This window comes from Peromyscus leucopus, chromosome 14 (genome assembly GCF_004664715.2).
Source record: "Peromyscus leucopus breed LL Stock chromosome 14, UCI_PerLeu_2.1, whole genome shotgun sequence".
NCBI classification, from domain to species: Eukaryota; Metazoa; Chordata; class Mammalia; order Rodentia; family Cricetidae; genus Peromyscus; species Peromyscus leucopus.
This window is the reverse complement of record NC_051075.1, coordinates 86,228,907-86,250,926: the sequence shown is the minus strand read 5'-3', so window position 1 is coordinate 86,250,926 and position 22,020 is coordinate 86,228,907. Positions and strand designations below refer to the sequence as shown.

At 37.6% G+C, this 22,020-nt stretch overlaps 1 protein-coding gene across 1 annotated transcript in view; it reads right to left on the bottom strand.

The window, feature by feature from the left end:
- Macc1 (MET transcriptional regulator MACC1) overlaps positions 1 to 22,020 on the bottom strand; it is a 66,951-nt gene that overhangs the window by 3,914 nt on the left and 41,017 nt on the right. The window contains exons 3-4 of the mRNA XM_037210920.1: positions 18,229 to 20,270; positions 14,904 to 15,092 (exon numbers count right to left, since the gene is read on the bottom strand). Coding sequence (XP_037066815.1) covers positions 14,904 to 15,092; positions 18,229 to 20,270 — 2,231 coding nt within the window. The remainder of the gene's footprint in view (positions 1 to 14,903; positions 15,093 to 18,228; positions 20,271 to 22,020) is intronic.

The following is a 22,020-nucleotide window of genomic DNA, read 5'->3' as shown; positions in this document are numbered from 1 at the left end:
AAACTGTAGTTTGATGATCAAATCAAAATAAAAACAAAAATAATAGTTCTTTAATTCAAAAACTTACTTTTGTGGTACATTTTATGACCCAAAGAAAATCAGTATTCTATGTGTTTTTTTTTTAACTTTGCTTCCCCTGAGCACCTGCCCACACCAATGACATCACTGTTTCCATAGAAATAAATGTACGTCAAAGGAGAGCTTCACATACAAGCGAGTATGTGATAGTTACCAAGGCAACAGGCTCAGAGGGAATGAAGACAAAGGCAAACCAAATAAGACAAATGGAAGAACACAGATATATACACAGGTTAACATGAATTTAATCTAGAAAATAACAAGATATACACAGACGCTTTGAATATTTAGAACGTAAACTTTAGTACTCACTATTTATTTGGGCTTACCAAATTAACTTATTTGTAATTCTATCACTCATAAAATGTTAAAATCACAGACTTTGAGCTTACTATTGCACAGAATTGCTTTCTAAAAATGGTGCCTCCATTAACATCAACATTCCATGTAATTGGATATAATTTTTCCACTTGCATCCACTATCATCCATATAGTCTATAATTGAAGTGGGAAGAATTAAATCTCTAAGTGATACCATTATGCTTTGCTTCAGTCCACATGAAAAAGCTCAAAGGGTAATGTGATGTTATTTGTTCAAGTAACATTTGAGCAATTTGGCATTTCTGAGGAGACATGAACACCTATCCCCTCACTTCTCTTGCAAAGGCTAATTTTGTAAAATAGAGAATGAAGTGTAATTGTCAAAGTTATATCATGGTAAGGTTTATGACACAGAAGTAGAAGTCACCTTAGTGCAGCAGTTCTTAACCCTAAAGACCATTGGAAAGTACAGATATTTACATTACAATTCAACAGTAGCAAAATTATACTTATGAAGCAGCAACAAAAATAATTTAGTGATTGGGCATCACCACAACATGAGGAACTGTATTAAAGGGTCACAGAATTAGGAAGGTTGAGAAGCTCTGCCTTAGAGTTTTGGATATAAGCTTTACTGTCACGGATCCTGTTTATGGGAAATTGTATCTTCCACTACTGAAAAAAGGCCAGGGGGGTGTCCTATTTTCTGAAGATTTCCATTGAACACAGACTACCCACGCTACCGGTATTAAGTAGCTATTCCGCAAGGAAGACAAATTGAGCCACATTAATAGAATCTTGTTAGGGCTCTATCTCAACTGTCAGTGCTTAGATGCAGAGATGCACTGAAAATGTAGATTAGTCTCTGTGAGTGTTTCATGCTCTGAACTTATATTCTATATTGAATCCATTCAATCACTAATATTCAACTAGTTGGGATAATACTTTTCTATTTGTCATGTATTGTTTACATAATTGTTATGTATATTTAACAGCCTCTCAGACTGTTCTAAGTCACTTTGTGACTGAGTTGGGAAAAGAAATGTATTTGGAAATATTTACAATTGGCAGTAACTGACAGCGGTGAGTAAAAGATGATAGAGCAGAAGATTAGCATAAAATACCATAGAAGGTAGGTATCTGTTGGGGATATCAAATGAGTGATTTCAGAGTTCTTTACTGTGCTGCACATACAAGTGCTTTTATACTCATGGGCAGTTAAACCACCCCACTGACTTTCTCAGGCAGACAAGCTCTGCATGGCATGCCTTGCTGGGCAAGGTAAATTAGCATATACAGAAAAGCCCCAAGGTGTGTTCAAACCTGAATAGACTTCTCTGTGCTGTTAAGAGACTGGAAATATACTCAAGTGATGCATAAATTAGAGCCTACATCTCTCCATGCACTTGTACAGAGTACTACATAACCTCTTCACATAGACAGTTTGTACAGAACACAGAATAGTGCAACCAGCACTGGCAATTCAGAGAAACATGGATTGACTGTTGAGGTCTGATCTCTATGTAAGTCTTCTGAAAGTATGAAGAAAGCTCCCAGGAGTACCTAAATTAATCAGAAATGTAAGGGAGGTTATTGCCTTGAACTCATTTGATGGTCCCTGAAGTCTAAATCATATCTAGACAGAAATGGGTATGAGGGTGTTAGGCTGGAAACACAAGGGCATAGATTACTTTCCTAATTTGAACTAAAATATGAATGAGATTTTCCATCCAGGTTTTTCTTCAATATAGCAAATTAAGCCTGCATATTTCTTCAGTATAAAATCTGATTTGCTATATACAAAATCACTAGTGGCTTTCAACCCAGATGGTAGAAAAATACCATCACACACAGTATAAATATGGTAAATACATGTTTGTCCACTAGTTATTTTACTTGCTAAGTCAAGATTCACTGGATACATATCCCTGCAAAAATTTTTGTTACAACAAGGCACAAAATGAGGAATAAGCATGGTGCTTAGATATAGGAACAAGACAGACAGTTGAACGAACATTAGTACAATGGATAAACAGACAAGACTTGATAATAACAATTACAAAAATTATACCTCTCAACTGACTTGCATCAATCAATGTGAGAAACACAGGACCTTCTCATTTTTTTTAAGGTTATATTTTGTTCTATGTGTACGTATATATGTGGACCATGTGTGTGACTGGCACCCTCAGAGGACAGAAGAGGGTTTTGGATTCCCTGGAACTGGAGTTATAAGTGGTTGTGAGTCACTGTGTGGGTGCTGGGAGCCAAGCCCAGTACTCTTCAAGAACAGCCAGTACTCTTAACTGACGAGCCACCTCTCCTGGCATAAAACATCACCTTGCCATTGGATGGGGAGTGATATGCTGTAAAGAAGGAAAGTAGGTTTTACTGCCAAGGTCCTATGTTCACATCCAGGTTCCATTGCTTATTTGATAGTTCAGTTTGAGCTTTGGATTTTTAAGCTATAAAGAATGGATAATAATTTCCAAGTCTTGTCTCTTCAATAAGGTACCCCAAGAAGTACCCATATTATAGTTTGCGTGTAATACTTTTTAGTAGTATACAGTGGAAAATATGCAAACTTTTAATAGAGGCAAGACAAATAAGCTTTTTTTAGCTCTATGGAATGTGAGATAATGGAAAAGGGCTATCTGAAAAGAACTTAGAATGGACAAATGACTTGAGAGCAATCAGGAATTGAATATCATTCATGCCACAGTGATGAAGAAAAACATGTGAATAGAAGAAAATGTCAAAGAAGAGAAAATGGGGGTGGAAATTTAAACTTCTGTTAAGTGTACTATAGTAGACAAGTAAGATCCAGAAGCAAAGGATGGAGAGAGAGTGGAGTCAGAGTACAGAATGGTATTCATGATGCAAAAAAAGTGGGACCCCACTGACTTAAAAGGATGTCTAGTGGCTTGCCTGGAGTCAGTTCCACAGCCCCACATATGATATATATATATATATATATATATATATATATATATATATATATATATATGTGTGTGTGTGTGTGTGTGTGTGTGTGTGTGTGTGTGTGTGTGTATGTGTGTGTGTGTGTGTGTGTTTAGTATTAAATTAATAGATTAAAATCATCCAGGTTGGGAGTATTTATATCATGGAAATTAGCAAAAGCAATGATTGAGGCTTTTTCCCTCTTGCAAAGCCAGTCATTAAATTTTCACCACCATGACACAGCAGGTATCTTTTTCTGTTACCTCCCTCACATTCTATAACACAAAGTGATGCAATGAAACATGTAACATAGGCAAGCAAGGATATGGACATTCTGCCCACCTGTGGTAACCCTAAAGATGTCAGTGTAAAGTGCATAAAGGGGGACAACAAGTGCAAAGAATCAAAACCCACCCCCAAATGGATCACATACAGAATTTGAGCACTGGAAAGAGATAAATATAACCGGGGGAATAATCATCAGGAAATGGGTGAATTTTTTAAAGAAAGAAAAAATAGAAAAGTGAACATTCTATAAAGGAAATAAATTTGTTGTTTAAATCCTAACTTTTCCAGATAAATACGTTAAGATTATTGAGGACTGAAAATATATTCCATCTAAAACATCCAAGAAGAAAGGCTAACTTTCATTGGCCAGAAACATAAAAACAAAAGGATGTTTGAACCATTTTGAAAAGTAGTTTAGTATTGGTTGCTTTTCTGTTGGTGTGATAAAAATGCATGGACAAAACCAATCTATAGAAGAAAGAGTCTATTTTAGCTAAGGATCCAGAGGGGTAGATGTCCATAATAACTGGGGAGGACTGACAGTAGGTAAATGGAACTAGAAGCTGAGAGATCACAGCTCAACTTCACATGGGAAGCAGAGGAAGCAAGCTTGAAGTAAGACAAGATATATTCTCTCAAAGACTGCCCCAAGTGATGAACTTCCTCCAGCAAGGTTCCATGCCCTAAACGTTTCCTAACCACCTCCCCTCACCAGCACCAACAAACTGAGGACCAAAGTGAACAAATGCATGAGCCTATCAGAGAAATTCCCCACTTAAGCCACTACACACAGTTCTGTCAACAGCTATAAACTGCATACAGTGAGAGAAATACTAAAATTCAAGAAATACAGTATTCCTCAGTAAACAAATACCAGGTGTGCTAAACATAACTTTTCTATTTTAAGCTTCTCTGCACAAAGCCAGATTTCCTCAGTGCAATAAATGGTCCAATCAGTTTTTGTCCTTTATGGAGAAGATGGATGATATTTGGATTCAAATTCTTAAATATGTTCACATTTAATTTTCCGAATTTATATTTTATTTATACTTGCCTCCATAAAATGAAAATATATCAAAGACAAAAATAAAGAAGATAACTTGCATGCATCAATTGTGTAAAATTCTGTATTAAAATATAGTACAGACCCAAGAAGTTCACGAAAGATTCACATTTTATAAGAAATTACAAAGAAAATAATGTCTTCATCCCTGGAAATGGCAGAAGGAATAACATGTTGAATCAATAATTTTCTTTTCATATCAACACAAGTTAAACACCAAAGTTGAGTGGTAGATTAACAAGACCTCCTCCACATTTCTCTTTACATTTACCTAATCCAAGTTTTAACAATGGTTTTTCCAGTTTTGTTTAGTGTTATGACTAAGACATGCAGACACTCTGTTCTTGTGCTGTGAATATCAAAAGGAAGCATGCTGCTGAGACTTTGGGTTTATTGAGTTAGTCTTAACCACAGTGCAAATTCCCTCAGCCCTTTCATCTTTGTCACAAACATCTGATGCACAGCTCCATCCTTACTCCTCTGCTCTCAGATTTCCTTTTCTGTGTATATGTATATGTGGTGTGCTTTTGTGTATATGTGTCTATGTGTGGGGGGACATGCATGCTCATGTGCACTTGTGTACGGAAGCCAGATGAAATCAATGGCTCCAACTTTGTATATCAAGACAGAGTTTTCTCACCCATTAACCTAGTATAGCTAATCAGCTTGCTTCAGGGATTCCCCTTTTCTACTCTGTAACTGCTAAGGTTATAGGCAGCTGCCATGCCCACCTGGCATTTACATGGAAGCTAGGGTTCAGCTAAGAACTCTGGTTCTCAGGCTTATGGTCAAAGATTTTAGACACTAAGCCATATCCCATGCCTTTATATTACTTAATGTTAACTTCTTGGCAGTATAGACTAATCCTAGAATAGAAAACATGAGGCTAATAGAGGCATAGCACTCTTAATTTTTCATCTGTGTGCTCCCCTCTCTTTATACACAGAGAAGTAGCAAAGCATTTAGTCTATTAAGTGATTTTCAAAACTTCCAGTGTAGATATGGAAGAAATATGTCTTACTTTTGATTTATCGTCTCAGTATTAGCAGACACAGTAAAAGTAAGGGAACAATGATGGTGAAATATGGGAATCCAAATGAAATGAAACAGGAATAGAAACAAGAACAATCAAGTTTTACATTTTTAGCGTACTTATTCCAGGAAGCCAATACAACTCATTAGATATTGCACTAAATGACAAAATGCAGCAAGATCAGGAGCAATTCAGAACTGAGAATCCCGGTCTGTCTTTTTTAACTTATAAAATAGGAATAATATAAAGAATGTAATTGATTTTAATTACCTTTGGATAATTGCATTTTACCACATTAGAGGATTAGTAATCCACCTACTTGTATCTCATAAAATTATAGGAGCAGTATTTAATTTTAAGTACCATTAGCTGCAGAAGTATTGAGGCACATTTGCCTTTCTAAAGGTTATTATATGTGTTCTGTGTTCAGCACATCATTTAGAATATCCAGGTAGGCCTTACACCATCTCTGATAAGTAAATATGTAAATAATTTTTAAAGCAGGTGGCTGTTATCTTCAGAAGAGAAAAAAAGCTAACTCCTCAGGCATCTTACTTCCTCAATAGAGATAGTGTTTAGTTAAAATCTGATGTAAGATTCTCTTGGAAAGAGAAAAATCTTGGTCTCAATGTAGCCAGCTATGTTTGCAGTAACAATAATCACTTAGGAATTCTGCATTATCATGAACCAGACAATTATGGTGGACCCATTTCTTGCAAGTCATTTCAAATTAGTCCAACATGAGATGGAGACCTGCTAGGTAAGCCATTCTCACCAATTCCTAGTTAGGGGGACCCCTTATTGCCTTCTCCCTAATATCTATTCTCATCCCTCACACAAATAAGAGACTCCTGAAAGTTACAGTTTGGAAAAATTAAGCTTCTCTAATCCATTCTTTACTGCATATATATATATATATATATATATATATATATATGCAAATTCTAGGAACTATAATGGCAAGGACTTAAAGGTGCATATTCTAGGTTGGAAGTCAGCCTCTTGACAGAGTAGTACAGGATCTTTGACAAGCTATAAATTTTTCTTTGAGCTTTTATCTTTTCCTGCTGTCAAATAAACAAGTGTACAAGATGTCATAAAAGCACCACTAAGCACATGAAGCAACAGATGTAAAATTTCCTCACACACATTAGGTGCTTGGTCACAGGTAATTACTGTTGAGTTTGAAGCTTAATTACAAAATCACAGTCACATATGCAGACAAGAATCTAGGTCCCTGAGTTATACATCCAGCATCACTTCACTAAATGATTACCACAGATTTATTTTATTACCAAGTGGTTTTTATAAATACTGCTGTTGGGTCCTATGCTTAGCTGGTTTTCTAAAATCATAGACCCCTTTCCCTCTAATAACAGACTTGATAAATAAAACTTGAAATCAGGCCTTTGGGAATATAGCTTAATTGATAGAATGCTTGACTATCAATCATGAAGCTGAGTTCAGTCTCCACCATCACATAAACATATATAGGGACCCATGCCTGCAGGTGGAAGCTGGGAGAGCATAAGTTCAAGGTCATTCTAAGCTGCATCATGAGTTCATGACCAACCTCTATGTGATCTTGTTTTTTTTTTTTAAATGGCAAAACAATATGACTGTGCTATCTCTAGTTCCAACACTAAAGGTCTGAGAGGATATGCTATTCTTTCTGTCACTGGTAGGTGAGTTTTCATAGAATACTTTTCCCTTTATGAGAGAATAAATATATATCTCACTGCAAAACAACAAAGATTTACATAGCAAAGCTTCAACAGATCAAGGCTCAGATAAATAAGGAGACAACAGAACACCCATATAACAAAGGCTTGGAGTTGTCCTATGAACAGGATCATTCTAAATAGTCCAAGCCATCCCTTGTACCTTTTGTCAGAGATATTTTCCAAGGAAAATTAAATGTTAAGCCCATAAGGAAAAGCTGATCTCCCAAGACTTTTTCTCACCCCCCCCCATGTGTTAAAGCCTTGCTAGTTTCTCAGCACAGAAACCTTGAAATCACTGCTGATATATTTCTTTCTCAGTCCTATCACTAAAAATGGTTCCATTTTATTCCATTTTCCAGAAAATTACTCAAGGTCATAGATTTTTCAAATGCAACTCTTCTTCTTCAACAAAATAATAAATACTATGTGTTTCATGATGACAATTATCATCAAATATCACAAATAGTTTGTATATATACTATTTTATCTGACCATCTAAACACCTGAAAAGATAGTGCTATATGACTCAGTTAAAAAATTCTTAGAAAAGCCAAGTAACTTGTCCAAAGTCATGGGGGCTACTGAATGGAGTAATAGAACAGAAATCCAGGCAAGAGAGCTTTACTTGAAGAGTTTTCCCTCTAGACGCCAGCAAGTGAAACACCACATCTCTCTCCATACATGATTACTCATCAGTGCTCTCTAGACCTCACTGCTAATGAGAATCCACTCCAGAGCCTGGCAGTAACTGAAATACTACTGGTTCTTTGGTTTTAGGAGGCATCCCCCGAGTTCTCCTGATCATTTTGATCTTTGCTTACTTAGTCAATTCTGTAAAGGTTCATCTTCTGTCTAGATTAGTGGTCAGGAACATCAATAAGACAAAAAGGATTCCAAACCCTAGTTCTGTAACTCACCATGTCACTCTGGTTGTTATATAAATGTGTTAATACTCAGGGTACCTGTGTGTAAGAAAGAGGATGATTCTAATGCCTTGCTTTCTGTTTGTTGAAATTAATGAGATGTGTGAAGAAGATTCTCATAATGACTGACACATAGCTATTTTCATTTTTATCTCATCATGTGCTTCTGGATGGAAAATGTAGCTCAGTAGTGGAGCTTCTTTAAAATACTTTTTATTTAAAAATTAAGTTTATCCTAATTTTGAACTAATGTAAACATTAGATTTTAAAAGAAAAAAGTCTTATTTTACTTTTGTGTGCTTTGAAGTTTGTGAGCCAATGCTAAGTAAGAACTGATTGACTCAGAAAGCCTATTAAGTATGTAGATGAATAAAACACTGAAAGAAAAGACAATTGGGAATGATACCAAACAGGAATGGATTCTATATAAAACCTTTCATTCACTTATAAAAAAAAACTGATAGAATTAGCTATATGAAAATCACCAACTCTCCCACCCAGTGTTGTGTTTGTTTGTGTATGTACATAGAATCAATGTATATTTGAAAGCCAGAAAACAAACCTGGCTATCCACCTGTTTTGTTGTTGTTGTTGCTGTTGCTGTTGTTGTTTTGTGTGTGTGTGTGTGTGTGTGTCTGTGTGTGTGTGTCTGTGTGTGTGTGTCTGTGTATCTGTGTCTTTCTGTATCTGTGTGTGTGTGTCTGTGTGTATGTCTCTCTCTCCTGTGTGTGTGTGTGTGTGTGTGTGTGTGTGTGTGTGTGTGTGTGTTTGGCTTACAGTCACGTGGAGGGAGTGTGTATATATCCTCATCCTATCCCTTTACTTATTCCCTTAAGACAAAATATCTCACTCAACTTGAAGCTTGATTGCCAGTTAGCAAGCCCCAATGATTCTTCTTTCTTTGCATCTCACAGTTCTGAGTTTACAGGCAGACTAAGCTACCTGGCCATATCCAGCTTTTTATGTGAGCGCTGATATCTGAGCTCAGAGTCTCACAGTTGTACAGCAAGCACTCTTAACACATTGAGACATCTCTCCAATCCTGTAATCTGGCTTTTTGAGAAAGTGTCTCTCATTGGCTGAACATACCAACTAGGTCTCCCTATCTCCACCTGCATGCTTGACTTTTAAAAATAGGCTCTGGAAACCCAACCAGGGTCCTTATGTTTGTATAATAAGTACTTTATCTAACAAGAAATCACAACAGTTCTACATTCTCATTTTAAATCTGCATGTAGGATAAAATGCTTTGAGCATTCCAGATGTAAATCAGAAAAGAAGGGAAAACAAAGACTGCTTCTAGAGGATACAAAAGAGAATTAGACTTGCACTAAGGGGTGACTGCAAAGAGAATTACAATACAGCTGACTGACTGTACTGCTTTACATTTGAATAGTGTCAAAGATGGAAAACACATGGTGATTAAAAAGTCTTAGCTTCAAAAAAAAAAAATAGCCTTTAATCCCAGCACTCGGGAGGCAGAGGCAGGCGGATCTCTGTGAGTTCGAGGCCAGCCTGGTCTACCAAGTGAGTCCCAGGAAAGGTGCAAAGCTACACAGAGAAACCCTGTCTCGAAAAACCAAAAAAAAAAAAGTCTTAGCTTCATTGTGTCTCCAGTTTCTGATGCAAGCACATAAAGGTCCTTTTATTGTCGGGTTTCAAACCTGAGCCACGGCATGGCAGATGGAAGGAAATGCGGCAGTGGCAGCGGGCCCAGGGGTAGAGAGTTTTTATAGGGAAAAACCATAAGCTGGAATTACATACTTTGACAACTTGGGACTGGGTAGAAGGGATATGGGGCAAGGTGATTTTTTTTAAACTATTGGGGTTGGACTTCTTGGTGGGGAATCACAACTTGCTGGGCAGGATTATCTAGATATCTTCAAGGGCCATAAACCACAGACAGAATGTCTGCAGGAGCATACTGCCCTTATATCTGTTCAAGTTGTCATGGCACATTCCTAAGGTCCTTACTGGAACTGAGTACAGTGGGTGGTTTAAGATGGTGGCCATTCCCTAAGATGGAGTCGGTATTGGCTTCACAGTATAAACATATTTTCTGAAAAAAACATTTTCCTTAAAATGTGTTTTCATGGGCTGGAGAGATAGCTCAGTTAAGATCATTGACTTCTCTTACAGAGAACCCAGTTTCAATTCCCAGCACCAAAATGGAAGTTGATAACTGTTTGTAACTCCAGGTCCAGGGAATCTGATACAAAATCTGGCCTCCAAAGGCACCAAACATGCATGTGGAACATAGACATTTATAAAGGCAAAACATCAATCAATCTATCTATCTATCTATCTATCTATCTATCTATCTATCTATCTTATATATATATATATGTATATATATATATAATAAAAATAAATAAGTCTTTTAAAAACTTACAAAATGATTTTTAAAATGTGTTTTGTTTATATGCATATGATTGGTTCTAAACATTATAGTTTTGCTTTAATGTAGTAAGTAGTTGTAGTAACAAAATACAAATTGAGGAGGTGCTTATTTTAAAAAGTGACATCCTCCGAATTCTCCAAAGACCTTTCCTTTGCATTCAGTATCCCCATTCTTCAACCATCCTGAGACTTGATGAAGATGATCAGGCATATTTGGGAAGCAACATAATACCATAGTTGTCAAGCTGGGTCCCAGGGGAACCTGCAGAGATTCCCAGGTTTTTTGTGTCTCAGAAGAAAAAAACGTACCAGGGGCACAGGCCCATAGATCATATTTTAGAGTAAATGATATGACAGAAACAAAGACAACACAGCAAAAGAACACTAAGTTGGTGTTTCCTCACCCCAAAGCCAGTTCCTGACCACTGCACCCTCACTTAGAGCTATTCAACTACCAATCTTGTCAAATCCATCATGTTTAAGATCCATTTTTTTCAAGGAGAATAAAAACTCTACAATAACACTTTAGATTGTGGAAATTAGCATACATTGTCCCTTTAAGTGGTCAAACAGGTAAAATTTGTTATAGGACATTTGGAATGGCTTCAGGCTAAAATGCCTTTGAGTTTTTCTAAGTGATAATATAGGTCAGGTACTGGCTGTTAGTATTCATTGCAATGACTTGAACTGTTGGCTTCAGAAAACATTTAGGGGCTTTCCTTTATGCTTCTGAGATTTTATCAGCCTCAGACACAGACTTAGTCACTTAGGATTTGGGCTGTGTGAAAGCAAATAATGGAAAAATAGGCTGTGTGTTAGCCTGCATCAAGATTTAAGAGGAGACAAACAATAAACACAATTAGAGAGAATCCAGATGCTTAGGAAGGCTGGCAGGACAAGCAGCTCTCCAGTAAGTCTAAACAAAACTCTTAAAAGCAAGGCCCTATCATAGACAAAAGAAGAGGAGCTTTCAATTAGACAGATTTCTAACTAGTTAACTGAAATGTCAGGACCACAACAGCACAATTCTCACATACTCTTTTCTTCCTCAAGGTTGCTGATTTTTCAACTCACGCAGAGAAAACTTGTGTCCATCTTGTGTGTTATGCTCATGCTAGAGTCTGCTCATTGATAGGCTTCAATTTCCTTCTAGGTTTATGGAGATAAGTGTAGCCAACAAGTGGGACATATGTGTCCAGTCCATAGCTGCCCCTGGGTAGATTTTATTTAGAAGTTCTCACTTCTAAGCTGGGTTTCAGGAATTCATCAGCTGTCCAGCTGACACCTGCTGCAGCTGGAAGAAGTCAAATTACTTGACTGACTGAACTCTTGCAACCTGGTCACCCAACAGAATCATTGCTTTATGGTAAGAAGAGGAATCTCAAAAGTAAATATCCATCTCTATGGGCAGGTGTGGTGGTATTTTATTTGTGGCACCCCAATAAAGCTTATCTGAAGATCCAAGGAAAAAGCCAGTCAATATATTAAACTAGAAGTCAGGCAATGGTAGCACACGCCTTTAATCCTAGCATTCGGGAGGCAGAGATTCATTCAGATCTCTCTGAATTCAAGGCCACACTAGGAACAAAGCCAGGCATGGTGGCACATGCCTTTAATCCCAGCACTAACCATGGAGATCTGGATGTCTGTACAGACAGACAGGAAGTGGTGTAGATGGGCAGAGAGATGAAGAGGGAAGGAACAGAAAGGTATATAGGTGTAGATATATAGGAAGTAACTCTCTCTTGGCTGAGGATTTCTAGCAGTAAGAACATAGCTGGCTTCTTTTTGCTTCCCTGATCTCTCAGTTTTTACCCCAATATCTGGCTCCAGGTTTTTTATTAATAAGACCATGTAGCAATTCATCTTACAGCCAGGTGTTGTGGCAAAGGCCTTCAATCCCAGCACTTAAGAGGCAAGGCAGCCAAATCTCTAGGAGTTCCAGGACAGCTAGGGCTGTTACACAGAGAAACCCTGTCTTGAAAAAATAAAAATATATATATCCATCTCTATGACCCAAAATGACACAGAACTTGTAGATTGTGCTTATATATCTCAAAATAGAATATTGGCCTTAACTTAAAAACCTTGAAAAAGTTTTAACTTGCTTAAAGATGCAGGGCACCTAACATATACTCATTGTTGGAAAATATTTTTTTTTTTTATTTTAAGTAAATTTATTTTACAACATCATTTAGTTCAACATAATAGCCACAGATTCCCCTGTTCTCCCACTCTCGCCCCCTCCCCCTCCCCCCATCCCACCCCCCATTCCCACCTCCTCCAGATCAAGGTCTCCCCCGAGGACCGGGATCGACCTGGTACACTCAGTCCAGCCAGGACCAGTCCCCCCATCCCAGACCGAGCCAAGTGTCCCTGCATATGTCCCAGGATTCAAACAGCCAACTCATGCAACAAGCCCAGGACCCGGCACCAACACACGGCTGCCTCCCAAACAGATCAAGCCAAATGACTGTCTCACCCGTTCAGGGGCCTGATGCAGTTGGGGGCCCCTCAGCCTTTGGTTCATAGATCCTGTGCTTCCATTCGTTTGGCTATTTGTCCCTGTGCTTTATCCAACCCTGGCTTCAACAATTCTCGCTCATATAAACCCTCTTCTTTCTCACTAATTAGACTCCCAGTGCTCCACCAGGGGCCCAGCCATGGATGTCTGCATCCAGATTCCTCAGACCTTCCTTGGATGGGGTTTATGGCACAACTAACAGGGTGTCTGGCCATCCCATCACCGGAGTAGGTCAGTTCCTGCCGTCTCTCGTCCATTGCCAGCAGTCTTTTCTGGCGGTATCTTTGTGGATCTCCGTGGGCCTCCCTAGCTCTCTGCTTCCTCCCCTTCTCATGTGGTCTTCATTTACCATGGTCTCCTATTTGTTGTTCTCCCTCTCTTTTCTTGATCCAGCTAGGATCTCCCACTCTCTTTCCCTCGACCGTCGCTCTTCATTGTTCCCACTCATGACCAGGCTGTTCATGTAGATCTCATCCATTTCTCCATGTCTTTTTTGGGGTCCCGTTTTCCAGGTAGCCTCACTGGTGATGTGAGTAGCAGTTCAGTCATCCTTGTTCCACATCTAGTATCTTCCTATGAGTGGGTACATACCATATTTGTCTTTCTGAGTCTGGGTCACCTCACTCAGGATGATTTTTTCTAGATCCATCCATTTGTCTGCAAACCGTATGATGTCATTGTTTTTCTCTGCTGAGTAGTATCCCATTGTGTATATGTGCCACAATTTCTTTATCCATTCTTCAGTTGAAGGGCATCTAGGTTGTTTCCAGGTTTTGGCTATTACAAACAATGCTGATATGAACATAGCTGAGCAAGTGCTCTTGTGGTATGATTGAGCATTTCTTGGGTATATGCCCAAAAGTGGTATAGCTGGATCTTGGGGGAGATTGATTCCCAATTTTCTAAGAAAGCGCCATATTGATTTCCAAATTTTATTTAATTTGAGAAAAATTGGATCACATTTCTTTCATGACAGTCTGAAGAAATACGTATATGCTATGTACATAGTAGAATCCATGTAACAATACTGCTTACACAATCAGATTTTGTGACAAATACTTTGTATTAAATGCTTTCATTCTGTGTATATTTATAGTTCTTACTGTACATAGAATTTCAAAAGAGATGAAATAGCTCTTTGATATCTCTGTCAGTCATTTCCAGTGGCCCAACATCATTCACCCTCCTAGTGGTCATTAACAAGCACTTATCATTTGTCACATATGATTAAGTATATCTTCTGGGAGTTGACTTGATTGATAGTATTGCTTGACTCCAAAATGCACCTGCTCTATGCCTTAAATTCTTGTAGCCTTGTGTCATCACTGTCCCAATTTAATTAATTAATTTTGATCAAAAGCCATGTTTTAATATGAAATCTAACAAGAGAAATATAAATGTGTTTTTTACAAGTATAGTACATATATTTCAAATATTTCCAACAGGATTACCCAGATAGTAACTTCATTTAGTAGATCTCCCCAAGTGTTCCTCTAATTAATTCATGAATATGGAGAAGACTAAATTATATTTTCATTACTTGGCTACCATTTGTCACTGCTAAATAGAACATATATGAAAGTCTCACCTCAGCTGAAACATCTCCAGATTTTCCTCGGTAGGGAATTTCATATGCCTGCATCTGATGCTTAGTGAGTCCTGCCGACTTCTCAGCAAGTTCCCTCCAGCTTCTTCCAAGCTTAACAGCTGAGGTCAGTATAATAGCCTCTTGGATAAGACGCGCCACTAATGCTTGGCAATCCATCTTTAGCAGAGCCTGAGGCAGCAAGTATATATCATACTCAAATACAACTCATTGACTTTTTCCTTTAAACTACAATTTTCAATATGTTTTCTAGAAATTGGAATCCCTTTACCCACCACACATATAGTTGAGGTTTTCAAACTCAGAACAGCGATTTATATTTAAGAAAATTGAACACATTAATCACAGTGATCACATATACTAGAATTAGGGGAGCATTAGTATAGCCTCAGTAGCTAACTATGGCATCATTGGTAAACCACTTTCTTAATATATGTCTTAAAGTCTTTAACTACTAACGGAACAGAATCAACTGTTTATCAGACTCCAGCAGTTGATAATCTCTGAATCAAAACTCATTCCTTACCTTAACAGAGGATTAACACAGATCTATTTCAGCAAAATGTGCTTTAAATTTTTCCTAGAATCATGTTTATTGAATAAACACATGCTGCTCCTTTAATTTTGAACAAAGCTACAGATGTTTCTGAATTTAAATCATCTGCCTTCCTCACCACTAACATGATGCTGTTAATGTAAACCACAAGGTAATAAAGCAAATGCTCTCCTACGATGTGAAAGTGGAATGCTACCAGACTCCCTTTCTTCATTTTTTGCACACTTGAGCTTTCTTTCTGACTATTTGTTTCTGGCAGTATAAGTTTCTTTTATGCTTTGAGTATATTTAAAAAATATATGAATAGATACATATATATGCAAATAAGTCTGTAAACATGCTTGGCAGTCCTTTATTAGGTAAGAGTACCTAGGAGTTTTATTTACCCATATGAAAAAGTAAATAAAGTAAAACTAATTGAAAAGGCACTAATTAAAATCTACCATGTCTATCCTCATGAGATCTACAATCAACAGGACAGTTCATGGACTCTAGACACTAGTTTTATTGACCCCTCTTTTTATTCTGACAATGGCAGCCCCAGTGAGAAGCAATCCCAAGTCAGAAGTCCTGCAAAGCATACTTGAGTTTTGTGGCATGTTCTACAATGGCAAAGTACAATTTCATAAGAAGTATTTGATATACCATTGTAATGCTTTGTATAGTGGATATGGAGACAATACCATTCTGCCTAATCTTCTAGAACTAATGTAAAAGCACATACTGAAGGGCTTTCAGAAATGTCACATATTAAGTAGACAAAAGCATTCACTCTTTTCTTCTCAACTTGACCCATCAAGAAACAGAGCAAGAAAAAATTACACTTAATGCAAAGGATGTTTGAAGATATAACTCTATACCACAGAAGGGTCAATAGTTTGCTAACAGATGGCCAAGCCGAAGCCTCTTTTAGAAGGATGTCCTTATGGTACCACTAAGGCTTCTTATTAATTGTTTGGTCCATTAAATACACTCTCTTGAATTGGGTCTCTATCAGCATTGTTTAATCAAGATATTCTATAATTTATTATGCCCTCCCCAAACTACAGGTATGATCAGACCTGACTTATTTTCAGCTACCAAGAAAAGAAAGTAAACTTTTGTTTGTAGTTTTCTGAGTCTGTGCTGAACAACATCTGGGTTACACAAAGAAGCTATTACAAAATGAATGTGTAGCTTATACTGAGCAGGACAGCTTCTAGTATTCAGTCATCTGGGCCCACAGTCAGTGGGAACACAGCATCTCATAATAAAACTGTCCACTTGCCAACTAGACAGCTCTCAAGTTTTACTACTCTTGGTCCCATTGTACAATCATTTCTTAAGCATACAAATTATTATTAATGTCACAGATTGAATTCATTCACCATTTTTTCTTTGCTGTTTCCAGCTTTATTAAAACTTACTTCTTAACATGTCTCTGCTCACTGCCTCAATCATCATTTCCATACTGACAGGCACTGACTTCGTACTTATGCTATTCAGTACACTTACTAACATGTACTTACAAAAACATTTTATGTTGTAAGATATTATTTTAAGATGTGTTATATTTGTTTATGCTATGGAACATTTAATGGTGCAAAGATGTGTTGCATTCTTTTATGCTGTATTTAACTTTGTAAAGCTGTGTTACTTTGCCTGTCCAAAACACCTGATTGGTCTAATAAAGAGCTGAATAGCCAATAGCAAGGCAGGATAAAGGATAGGTGGGGCTGGCAGGCAGAGAGAATAAATAAGAGAGGAATTCTGGGAAGAGGAGATCAAGGAACAAGAAAAGAAGGAGAGGGAGATGTCAGGGGCCATCCACCCAGCCACCCAGCCACCCACCCACCCAGACAGCCATGGAGTAAGAGTGAAAGTAAGATACACAGAAGTAAGAAAGGGAAAAATCCAAGAGGCAAAAGGTAGACAGGATAATTTAAGAAAAGCTAGCTAGAAACAAGCTAAGGTAAGGCCAGGCATTCATAAGAAATAATAAGCCTCCATGTTTTTTATTTGGGAACTGGGTGGCAGGCCCCCAAAAGACCAAGAGTAAAAAACAACCAATGACAATTTTATGCTCCCCAACACACTATTTGAAGGTAGTTTTAGCATTTAGGATTTAGAAAGTATTAGCTACCTTCATACATTCATATTTTAATCTTCTTTAGAGATGTCATCTTGATATTTTGTTACTATAACATTGAATTTCTGTTTTAAATCCAATTATTTATAATTCTTCACAAGGCTTTTACATGCTAAAAAGAGTTGATCCTTGAAAATTCTATTAGAATATTAAATATAGTGTAAGCAGAATCATTGTTGGGGTCATGAATTATTACATACCGAAGAACATTAAACTGATGAAATAGTGGATAATACTTATGTGTTTGAAGGAAACAAATATTGAAAAATGAGCCACTAGTATGTCAGATCTTTTTGTTTGTTTGTTCTTCTTTACTTTCATGTTATGGAGCTCCTATGATATTTGAAGGGCTAACTAAATATTTGAGAAAAGAAGAGTTAATCTCTTAAATTTAAAAGAAAGGGCCCAACAAAAATACAACCTTTAAACCTTCTTAAAAGATGATTTTTGTAGACCTATTTTCTGAGAAAATCATGATTGACTCTCAAATCATGAATCTAATGCTATGACCTTGTAGGAAAAGTTCCCAGGGACTTCAATGTATTTATGACTACTAGTTTTCATGTTTGTTATAAATATCATCAAGATCTCTAAATGAGTTATTACGATCAACCAATACTCACCACAATCAGTTCATAAAGAAACTTTCTGGTACTTCTGTCTTCGTGGCAATCTTCCTTTAACTTCTTGACAATGTAAGAAACCCTTTCTGGTTCCTTGTCTGCTTGAATTTGATCAAAATCTTCCTGTGCCAGATGTGAGTAGCCCAGGACATTAGCTAAAACTTTCCAGTCATGAATGTTTTCTGATACCAGGGTCAATACAACAGAGTATATATAAGTCAGATTTTTAAATGGCAAGGCAATTTGCTCCAAAAGATTCTTGGTTGTCAAAATGCCATCAGACAGAGACATCACTTGTTCTTTGGAAATCACTTTGACATTTTTGCAATGCACAAGTCCGACTTTACCTCGGAGGACTCCTACATACCATTCTTTCACTTTGGATTGTCCAATGGCTCTTACTGTGCCTTCTCCAAGAAGGGCGATTGTATCCCCCTTTAAATAATCAAGCAAGTAGTCAATCCTACTTTGCCTCAGGACCGTCTTCAGTGTGACCCCATAATTGGTAAAGTTCATATTTTTATCTTGGAAAGTGGGGTACTTAACAAGGCCCGCTGATAACAAAGGCACTCTCTTGCCTTCTCTCTCCTTCTGGAAATAGCTCTGAAGATGTGAGAGCCTTTTTAGGTTTGGGGCTGGATCAGGTGAAGTGACAAAAAATTGTGTGACTGGTTTTCCCCTGGGAGACCCCACATGAACCCTGAAAACAAACAAGTGCATCTCTCTGTGTTCAACTGAAGAAAAGGACATTTGTTGATGAACTACTGCACCTGCTTCCAATTGCCTTTGTGCAATTATTTTCCTTTCTCTCTCTACCTTTACTTCAAAATCAGGATCACATGAAAAAGCTGAAATAATTAAATCTTGTGGCTTGTCAAGTAAAAATGAATGTTTCCCCCAGAGATGAAATACTACCGGAGCTACGTTTTTTCCACCCTTCCTAATGTCAGAGACTGTAAACTTTCCTGGCACATAGTTGTGTCCACAAACTGTGAAAACAGCAGTAAAACTTGGGTGGATATATTTGGGTCCATAAATTCCAATGGAGGTGGTTTTATGAATATAATCCCAAATAGTAGCAGCTGGTGGCTGAATGGCCTTAGCTTGCACAGCTATGACTATGTACATTACAGGGCTCAGATCAAGAATCTTTGCTTGAATTGTGTCTTTGTAGAAATAGCAGTTGTTTAGTGCTTGGAAAGGGCCTTCTCTGTCCAGGCTGTGTAAACACACCATTTCTGTCATGACTTGGCTCAGAGGATCTATTTTCACTTCTGCTCCAATTTTCATCTCCAGCAAAATAGCTTCCATGGTCTTCAGATTGCTTAACCTGATTTCCAACAGAGGGCTTACAGTGCAGGACAGATCATGGTTCAGCTTTGGTGGAGGATCCAAAAATGCTCTCAGAGATACCTCCTGGAATTCTCCTACAGCTACGTGTCCTTGGGGTACATGAACAGTGATATCTGAGTTGGGTAACTGCACTGATCCTCCGTGATGGTTTAATTTACAAAATGCAATAGTCTCTGCAATTTGTGTTTGAGCCCACCCAGGACTCTGATTAACTATATTCAGATCCAGGCAAGAGCGGGCCAGCTGACGTTGACTTAGCCAAGCCATTTTATATGCTTCTCGGTCATTTTGAAGCCATTCTAAGTCTTGTATTAGGATCTGGCCAGAGCTATGTATACTTTGATGAGTATGTGTTGTATCATCTAAGATGTTCAGGAGTTCTGAAACACTCTTAGATCTTCCTGACTTCCTTGAGGAAGATGGCCTAAGCAAGTGATCCATGTCAAGTTCATCACCAGAAGAATCAAAAGAATTCCCTATTTCTATTTGTCTTGAAAAAAGAAAAGGATCCTCCTTCAAAATGGACATATTATCTCTCTTTTGGTTATTTCTTAGCTGAGTGATGTCATCCAGAAATGGGTTCGAGGCAGACAGCTCATTCCAGAATGGATTTGTAGCTTTTGCATTACTATTGCCATGATGAACAGAAGCATCTGGCCAATTGTGAGGAAAGCCGAGCTTTTGGCATGCTTGATATTTAAACAAAAACAAAGCAAAAAATAAATAAATAAAGTGGGAGTCTGAGATACAACCATGATTGATTTATTCATACTTTAAAAATTCAAAACTTACTTTAGGTTTTGATTTTTAAGGCTGCTGTCTACTACAAGCTCAGTAGTAAATCATATCAATTTGTTTATAATGAGGAAAAGGGAATTTTATACCAAGTTATTTTGAGTACAGGTACATTAATTTTATCTTAAGGTATCATGAAATATAAAGTGAATGAATGTTGAGTATAGTAGATAATTACATATAACAATACACTAATAATGTATTTAACACATTCACCTATACTTACATAAAGTTATGCCTAATTATTTTATGTTTCATTTACCTAGACTCCTGAAAAAACAGCCAACATTCAGATTTTTCTAAACATTGAGCTGTTGGTCTCATTATGTCCAAAGGATCAATTTGATGTCTTTCTTTTCAAATAATACCTAAGGAATGTCAAACATATCCATACATACTTAAAATGGTTTTCTAAACAATCTTCTAAGTTAAAGTTATCATTAGTTATTCATGTTCTGGTAACATTGTATTAATAAATTAAACATTACATTTTGTATGTGTGTGAGAGACACACTGAAAAAAATAGATTGACAGTGAAGTTACTGCCTGCAGGAATTCACTGGACTTTATGGGATGCCACTAGAAACAGAAACTTTATTATGTCTCTGGAAAGGGCTTGAAGAGCACATAAAAACTTCCTCAACATATCCCATAGAGTCAAGGTTATTTTATGTTCAGAGCGGCTTCTGTTTGGCTTTTTCACAGAAACTACTAGTCACACATGTGAAGGCTCCGTGCATTTGCTGCTGCCTCAGGCACAATAAAAGCCATCGTGCACAACTGAGTTATCTGGAGTTTTCTGGAAACAAGAGTTTCAGAAAATTGTTACTTCCCCCCCCCCCCGATATTCATAGAGCATTTATTTTGCTTTAAGTGAGTTATGCTACTTATTAAAAAGTATAAGATGGATTGTGAAAAACAGAAATAGTATTTATCTTATTACCACACATCCTCAATCCTTCTACCCCAACTCTCCCAAAACTCATTTTTTCCCCTCTGATATCAGGTAAATTGGATTCTGCTTCATGAAGATTATTAGGCTGCTTCAGTCTCTGCTTGTCTCCATTCAAGTGTACAATATTTTCAGGACATACTATTCATTTATTAATAAATTTGTGCCTCTTTATGATATTTATTGTAATCTGTGAGTATTCTTTATCTATTTGTGTGTGTGTGCATGTGTGTGTGTGTGTGGTGCATGTGTGTGTGGTGCATGTGTGTGTGGTGCATGTGTGTGTGGTGCATGTATGTGTGTGTGGTGCATGCATGTGTATGTAGTATATGTGTGTGTGGTATGTGTGTGTGTATGTGGTGTATGTGTGTGTGTGGTGCACGTGTGTATATGTGGTGCATGTATGTGTGTGGTGTATGTGTATGTGTGGTGCATGTGTGTGTGTGGTGTGTGTGTGTGTATGTGTGTGTGGTACATGTATGTGTGGTGCATGTGTGTGGGAGGGAATGTGCATACAATTACATCTCTATTTGAAGGTCAGAAGTTGACATTAAGTGTCTCCCTCAATCACAGTTCATCTTATTTTGGGAGAGAGGGTCCCTCATTGAACCTGGAGCTCACTTGCCACACTTGCTGGGCAGTAAGCTCCAAATCTGCCTGTCTCTGATCCCCTAGTACTAGGACTACAGATG